Source organism: Haemaphysalis longicornis, unplaced genomic scaffold, assembly GCF_048455015.1.
Source record: "Haemaphysalis longicornis isolate Haplotype H1 unplaced genomic scaffold, Haemaphysalis longicornis Haplotype H1 scaffold_3, whole genome shotgun sequence".
Taxonomy (NCBI): domain Eukaryota; kingdom Metazoa; phylum Arthropoda; class Arachnida; order Ixodida; family Ixodidae; genus Haemaphysalis; species Haemaphysalis longicornis.
This window is the reverse complement of record NW_027526335.1, coordinates 234476845-234485285: the sequence shown is the minus strand read 5'-3', so window position 1 is coordinate 234485285 and position 8441 is coordinate 234476845. Positions and strand designations below refer to the sequence as shown.

Genomic DNA, 8441 nt, shown 5'->3' with positions numbered 1-8441 from the left:
AGCGTTTTCTGAAAAATGGAATTTTCGAACCTCCACGGCCATTTTTCTATCAGTCTGTAAATTTCCTCATCAAAAGGCACGATATTTTGTTGTTATTATATTATAATAGCATTTTAAAGTGCACTATACAGTTCAGTTAGTGCAGAATTCCATGGTGAAACGGCACTTTTCTTGCAATGCAAAGCTAGCATTTCGTCCTCGGATATCTTGGCACCCAGAGCAGGTACAACTGTAATTCTTTTTGCTTCTGATACTGAAATGTGCGGAGAATACAATGTTGGAAACAAATTTTTGAAATGGAGGCTTTGGAAAATTATTATTGTGTTCAATTGGCACCACCTGCGAGCCATTTCTGGCAGAGCGCGGGAGAAGCGAAGTTCATTGTATTGTAAAACGACCAAAAATAGCTGAATCAAAGAAGTTCTTCCTATGTTGTATTCTTTAGTCATTTGTCTGCCTAGCCACGTGGTAATTGCCATTCTGTATGGAGTGGTTATTTAGTAACTGTGACCCAAAATAATGGCAATTAATCATTAATTAACGCAAAATATAATCAATTTACAAGACATCTAATGGCAGATTTGAAACCAGCACAAAAAACGCTATAATTGTACTAAAATTGGTTGGTAAATAAAAAAATAGCTCTTCTTCCCCCTTAAGGTGTTGCTAATGCTCAATCACAGATAGCGATGGAACGGTGTGTTGCATGGAACCGAAACCGAAACTGGTTTGAACAACTCTCCAAAAATAAAACACAATAGCTACACTCCCACACATATACTACTTGTTGCCAACAGCACTAAAGAGAGAAAGAAAAAAAACACGAAAGAGCATGGACACTGTCCAATCGCATCACAAGAAGACGAGTTCGCATCATGGGAAACGTCATGGGATATTGAAAAAAAGTGCAGTGCTGTGGAATTTTAAAGTCCCATCAACGCACAAAGAGTAGGCCTAGGGAGTGCAGAACGGACAGTTGGGCTAGTTGGTAGCTGTTCATCTTGAAGGTGGAAGCGCTCACAGAACAGGGACGAAAGTAGAAAGAAAGCGCCATGTCGTCTTTGTTCTTTCTACTTTCGTCCCTGTTTGGTGAGCGCTTCCACCTTCTAGGGAGTGCAGACTTTGATTTGCACAAGCATCTTACAATGTTTACAAACCACTTCAGTGTCCCTCTAACACACTGTTTCTACAGGGAGCTTGCCTGGACCGCGCTGATACATCATGAGAAGCAGGTCGCCGCATACCACAAGGGATGTAAAATGTGGGCTTCACTACCGCAAAACAAGAAATGCACTCTCCTCCCATGCAGAGGCATGTGCTGCACTGCATTGCGTGTTTCAGATGACTACTATTCTCGCAAAAAGGGATCGGTACTGCCCCAGCCACTTCTGCCCTGTTTCCCACCAGCAGGGCATTCATCAAGGGTGCAAGGGTCACAGGCCTGCTCAGGGGCGCCGATCAGGGGCTCTTGCATGCAGCCAGCGCTAGGCCCAACACAGGAGAGACCAAGCAGGCAGCGACACGACAGCTGCGCTTCCTTTCCGTTGGGAGGTGCTACAGCGCCTTCTGACTCGAGAGTGACGAAGAGCTGTGACAACAGGTGGCATTTATAAACCGTTTATCCTCCTGGGTTGAAAACGTGCATGAGAATCACGTGGTCACTTGACGCACCTCTGCTTCGACCCTGCCAACCGCGCCAGTGCCCACAGGACCACAGTGCACCTGGCCCCCCCCGTGGTCAGATGGTCACTTCTGGGGGCCCAGGGGCGGGGGCCTCTTGGGGTAGGCCCCCGAGCGGGTGACCAGGGTGGAGAGTGAGTCGAGGCGTGGGAAGCGGGTGGCCATGGGGTGGCCGGCCTCTTCCTCGCCCGGCACGTGCACTATCATGCGCTCTGCGTCATGCGCCAAGTCTGCGTGCACGCGCTGCACATGGCTGCGGCAGTCGGCCCGGTTGTACGACTGGTACGAGCAGCGGGCGCACTGGTACCGGCTGTAGCCCAGGTGCACAGCGGCGTGGCGGCGAAGGCTCGAAAAGCTCGAGAAGAGCCGCTCGCAGCGCAGGCACGCCAGCCGGTCGTAGTCGATGATGGCGAGGATCTTGCGCTCGATGGCCGGCGACATGCGCTTGTCGGCCCCGCTGGCCGGAGGCAGCCGCGGCGGGGTCCGCTCTGTGCAGGCCCGGCTCTCTGCGGGGGCCCTGTCAGAGACGCCGCAGCGCCTGCGGGGCACGCCCTTGCGGGCGGGCTTCCTGCGGCCCTGGTCCGGCAGGGCGGCCGGGGCCGTGGGGGCGGTGCCGTTGCGCAGCAGGCAGTCGACCATGTGCTGCAGGCGGCTCTTGCGCACCTGGACGCCCCCCCGGATGCTGTCGCGCAGCCGCACGATCTGCTCCTTGGTCTGGCCGTGCACGCTGACCAGGTGGCGGGTGACGCCCCACATCTGCACGAAGCTGGCCCCGCACAGCGGGCACGGGTAGTAGCGGCGCGTGGTCGAGTGCAGCGACACCATGTGCAGGTAGAGCGTCTTCACTGACGTGTATGCGGTGTCGCAGTTGAGGCACGTCAGCCGCGACAGGTCGCAGTCGGCCCGCCCAGACAGGTAGCTCACGCGGGAAGAGGTCGCCTGGCTCGCGCCGGCTGATGCCACCTGCGGGGGCTCAGCCCGCCGCTGTGGGGCAGGGGCCGCCGCCGGCTGCTCCTCTGCGGCGGCGGGGCAGCGGTGCTGGTAGACAGCGCTGGCGGTGCCCGCGATGGGCGCCAACTGCAGCTCCTCCGGGGGCTCCTCGCAGGCCAGCGTCATGGCCTCGCACAGGTGGCGGGTGCAGTAGACGCGCTTGTGGGCCAGCAGGTTGGCCAGGCTGCGGAACAGGCTGCGGCACACCTTGCACTCGAAGAGCACGCTGCACTCGTTGAGCAGCACGTCCTTCACCTCGCGGCTCCCGCCGCTCATGCACTGCACGATCTGGCGCACCCCTTGCACGCCCAGCGGGATGGGGCGCTGCAGCACCGAGTGGTCCGCCTCTTCCGCCATCGCCGCTTCCCTGCGAGCGAGGGTTCGCCATTCCTCTTACGACCACGGCAGCTGCTTCGACACTCTCAACAGACACCGCTTGTTTTAATGGCAGAATACGCTTCATTCAAAAAATTGGGCCCTTCGTGCCTTACGGCAATTTCGGGCAACGTCACTGAGGCAGTCATGTTTAAAGAGGTCAATTAGAACTTAGCAGGTGCGGCAAAAGCCGTGTGACATACCTGGGAGGAGCAGCCCAATAATGTTTTAAACTAACAATTGAAGAATGATACATCCTACGATCAACTGACCAGCATGCATGCGCAAAGTTGCGAGCGCGAATGGACACACGTCATGTGCATTGCAGCCTGGTAGGAATGCAGTCTCTCTATCACTCAAGGCAATGGACTAACACAATTTCCTTCTTCTTAGATGCTACGCTTCAAGAATCTCTCTCTTCCCTTCCGCTCTACCTTTGCCCAGAATAGTCGCAGAACAGTTGTGCTTGCGACAATGAAAGGCAAGGTGACCAGCTCCTTGAGAGTTGGTCATCGCGCAGTGTTCGCACAATGCATCGGGCCGTTCGGCCGAAATACACATTGCCACACGTCAGCGGGATTGTGCAGATCACATGCATCACACAGTTTGAGCGCTTGCTCACGTTTTGTTTTACAAGCCATTTCCTTTTCTTTTTTCCGGCCTTTTCTACACCCGAGCATAGTCCAGGCAGCCTACATGGAGCGAAAAGCACGACTTGTACTCCCCATGCCTTCCAGCAGTTTTCTCAGTAGTGTGCGAAACTTGGTGAACATATGGCATTACTGCAGCGTTTTTCTTTCCTTTGTTTTTGTTGCATCCTAGCCCGTTTTGGCCTTGCTTTTTGATCCCTACACTTTTAGCACTGATGCCGGAAAGCCTGCAGCAGTCAACCTCTGAATCTGAAGGCTGAGGCTTTACCGGATGACGTGACTGCAGCTTTTCTGAAGCGCGTTCTTAAAACATAGTGTGGCTGCGCTTCGTCCTAGAGTGGCCAGAATGAAACGGCAGTAGAGACTTCTTAGTCCTAGGGGAGTAAATCCAGCAGACATGGCTGTCGCCTTTAAAACTTAATTGATTGATTGATTGTGGGGTTTAACGCGCCGACGCAACGCAGGCGATGAGGCGCGCCGTAGTGGAGGGCTCCGGATTAATTTTGACCACCTGGGGATCTTTAACGTGCGCCGAAATCTCGTACACACGGATGTTTTTGCTTTTCGCCTCCATCAGAAAAGCGGCCGCCGCGGCAGGGAATCGAACCCGCAACCTCGTGCTCAGTAGCGCAACGCCTTAGCCACTGAGCCACGGCGGCGGGTGCCTTTAAAACTTAAATCTAAATCTAAAATCTAGAGTTAAATCTAAAAGTAGAACTTGTTGGGCTAGTTGGTTCATGTTTACAAGTGGAAATTTGAGCGCAAAAATTCGACAAAGACACAGAAAGACCAGACGGGACTAGCGCTAGTCCCGTCTGGTCTTTCTCTGTCTTTGTCGAATTTTTGCGCTCAAATTTCCACTTAAATCTAAAAACCTAATGCTGTGCTTCTCAGGAAGTTCAAAAGTAAAATTCAAGGTGTCCGAACACGATTTAATTAAGATACGTTAAAAAATGTCTTCGACCACATGTTCCAAGCTGTCAGAGGGTAAAACATTTAACGCAGTAAAAAAACATTCAAAATATTGAAAAACACAAAGCAATCTGTCATCATTGGCTCAGGCCTCCAGCAGTTTCTGTCTAACGTTGACAAAAATGATCTTACATAGCACAGGGATACAAAGGAACCAATATGCAGATTCCTTCTTCTGGATGAAGTGGCCGCCTCAAAACTGGACTATTGTTGAATACGAATGCAAAGAAATCAACTCAAGGGGTGCTTCAGCACTGACCTCACATGTTTATCTCGCCACTCCCCATTCAGCAATCAGCTCCCAAATGGCGAGAAACAGTTCACTGTGGGGGACCGAATAATACAAATCTTAAATGTCAATTGACACGGCACTCGTTGCCCTGGGAGGCCCTCTTGTACCAGTTTCGTATGGGTCATTCGGCTCCCCCAAAATTTTGTCGCACTCTCATGCAGGGCGACCAAGGCAACCACGCCCGCCGGAAGACATCCCAGGATTTTTGTCTAGAACCCCAGGAATACTGTCCATAAAGCGCAGCCACTTTCCTTCCTGGCGTGCCTAACTCTAAGGAAAAGCCTTCATCCGCGGGGGTGTTCGGCGAGCACGAGCTCCGCGGCGCGACGAAGAGTCGCTGCTCTGAACACACTAGGGGAGATCCAAGCACAGACCACACTGTCTTTCTTTGAGCTTGTATTGATCTCGCTCGGAGCGCATTTCAGTAACTTGCATTTTAGTTTGGAGTCGTGGAATGCGCGCTTCTTGTGCTTGCGCCGGTTCACATGAACGCACTGCCAATGCGGCCAGCTCTGCCACCGCACCGAGGCTTGGAGTACTCCAGCCGGCGGCTGTGCAGTGTGCTTTTTTTCGCTGGCGCTGGCTACCAGCTCAATGTTGTCTCCTGTCAGAGTGCCCCAGTATAGAGCCCAACCTTGATCAACCGAAGCAGTAATGTTGTGACTTGGGTGGTCTAATCCCACTGCTGACGCCAGTTGTGGTGAATCCATCTTGGAAGCGTGACTGGTGACCGGAGACGTTGATCAAGAGACCGATGCTTGCTGATGAAGGAGAACAACTTTATACACGTATTTACACGATGAGTACAAGTTTGGACGCTGTGCCAGCAACAGAAGCAACACTCGGTGGCTCGCAACACTGCCTTTTTGTTCAAGCAGAAGTTCCTAGAGTTCCTCTAGGGAATTCAACTCCCAAATATCTGGTCCAATCACAGACCCACAATCTCATGCACATGGCACTGCCATCGCGCGAAGCCGTTCGGGTTCATGCTGATGACCGTGTTGATGACCGTGTTCGTGGCCCGATGACCGTGTTCGTGGCCCGCACTCTGCTGTTTCATCAGAATCGCCTGTGCGGGGATGGCTCAGGGAGTCGTGTGCCTGGTGAAGTCACTCAGAGTTGGGGGGGGGCACAGCTGACGCAGGGTTGATAAACCGCTGTATTCAATGCGGACTGACAGGTGGCACTTTTGTATAAGTCGCAACCCCCTCAAAAGGGCAGTTTTTTCGAAGGAAAAAAAAGTATATAAGTCGTACCAGTGTGTAAGACACACCGGTGTGCAAGACGCATCTGTGTACAAAACGCACTTGCTACTCAGGCAAACTCATAGAGGATCAGTTCGTTAGAAAGTGCGGGAAAGTACATGGTTGTGGCGGCCGCTGCCTCTGAACACATTCCCCGGTAAGCAATGCTAGACACGTGCATCTACCGGCCAAAGTCTAGACACAACTTCTCAAAAATGGTTTATTGATACACACAGATGGCATGTACTCACAGACGGCGTTTAGGCAAAACCGTCGAAGCCTTCTTCTTCCGACTCACTAACAAATAATTCCTTCATTTAGACCATAGAGCTGTGTCTCTTAACATGCGCTGACATCATGCAGCACACAGGCGCCTTTTCGAGCGCAGACCACAGGAGGCCGCCACGTACCAAATTTATTCCATACAAAAGTCGCACTGGTGGATAAGACGCAACAACGAAAATTTCAGAAACTGTGACTTACACACTACGGTACTTATAAACTAGTAGTCATGTGTGAGAAAGGAGATGTATTGTTAGCGAAGTAAGCGTTAACATAAGCAACATGTAACAGCAGCTCTTTCTTATAAAAGTTGATTCCCCTGTCTAATCGCAGGGACATTGTTTTCATGCACTCTTTTCAGTACTGAGGCCATTTCGGTGTGTCCAGTTTTTTTTTTCTTTGGTCATACAACGGCTTAAAATAATAGAATGTCTGGTTTCACAAGCACCATTTCTATGTTGTCGCTGCCTGTCTTGAAAAATTTTCACTTCTCCGGTGTACGGTGCAGGCGAGACGAAAAGCACTCTGGATTGAGTCGTGCGCTCTCTTTTCATTCAGTCAGCCCTTCGGTCACGACATGATAACCCCCCTCCAAATAAAAAAGACGTTTGCTGGTCTCTAACGGGAGTTCCTCTTTGCAAGAACATAGAGGAGCGTTTGTATAAAAAACCGCTACTCACGCTCAATGTCTCGTTTTTTTCGTGCGTATACGGTTCAATGGGCTCGATAACCATGGGAGTAAAGCAGCTATGATGAGGCGTAGCCTAAAGAATTTGTTTTTTTCACAACTTGTTTTGAGTTTTTCGCTACTGCAACCTGACCTAGGCTAAAGGGGAATTCCTACGCTTTCTGCCCGAAACACGGGCAGTTCCCACCTGTTAGCTTTTAAACAGCTTCTCAGCACTAAACCGGCGAACCCGCACGTTACCCTGAGCATTGCAAAAAACACGCCTTGCTCGCGGAGAACAAAGATGCCGTTTCACACACCGAACATTGATGCTACCTTAGACGGTGGTATGAGGTTTATATAAACAAATACGGCGTATTTTTGGCTCATACAGGAACAATGCAGGGCCGCTGGTTACTTTTTTTGTGTGTGTGCACTGTACGGGTACTGGATCAAGACAAAACTGTACCGACACAAAAGATGAAGAACTAATGACTGAGCTACACCTCCAAACCCCGAAGCATGTTCATAGTAACAGCGCTAACAACACGAGACAAAGAGAAGAGGGCACAAACACAGCGCTGACTAACAACTGAGTTTTATGGCTTATGCCAGTGGTTTTTATACACACATGGGCAAAAAGCAACAAAAAGGCAAAAAGAAGGAAACACTAAATTAACACGTGAACATTTAAAGAGGGCGTGAGCGTCGCATCATACTGACTTGACATTTCTTTAGACGTTAGTCTACGGGGCAAGATGTACAATCAACACAACACACAACCCCTTTTTAAAATCGCAAGAGCAGTTTGGAATCTAAACAAAGATTAACAGGGTGGGACTTACTGCGCCAAGAATCTACACTCTTTGTCTGTGAGGGCAATACTTACGCATTGGTCACCTAACTTGTTAATTTCCGTGGCCTCTAAGATTTCTCGCACGATTTGGTTGCCATGCTCCCCTATCACAACACTCTGGAGCAAAAGTGGCTGGCACTTGCTATTGCAACCACGACAATGGTGGGCGAGATGACCACTGAACGCTTTTGAAACGTTGTAATGGTGCTCCCTCAGTCTGTCATTTAAGCATCGGCTAGTTTGGCTGACGCAATACTTGCCGCACGAAAGAGGCACAGAATAAACAACTTTTTCGGCGCAGGCAGCAAACTTTTTGTGATGCTTCCTTGTACGCTTGTTATGCGTAGCTAGACCAGAGTTTACTTCAGGACACATTTGTGACAGTTTCAGGGGAGCTGAAAACACCACTTTCACATTTCTGCCGCTTCCTACT

General features: G+C 50.7%; 1 protein-coding gene across 2 annotated transcripts in view; it reads right to left on the bottom strand.

Annotated features, from left to right (window-relative positions):
* Nucleotides 1-412: 412 nt before the first annotated feature.
* Nucleotides 413-8441, bottom strand: part of LOC144176056 (uncharacterized) — a 60900-nt gene continuing 52871 nt past the window's right edge. For both annotated transcript variants that reach the window (XM_077705177.1, XM_077705178.1), the window contains one exon: nt 413-3037. In XM_077705177.1, the coding sequence (XP_077561303.1) occupies nt 1747-3037 (1291 nt within the window). In that variant the 3' untranslated portion in view covers nt 413-1746. The remainder of the gene's footprint in view (nt 3038-8441) is intronic.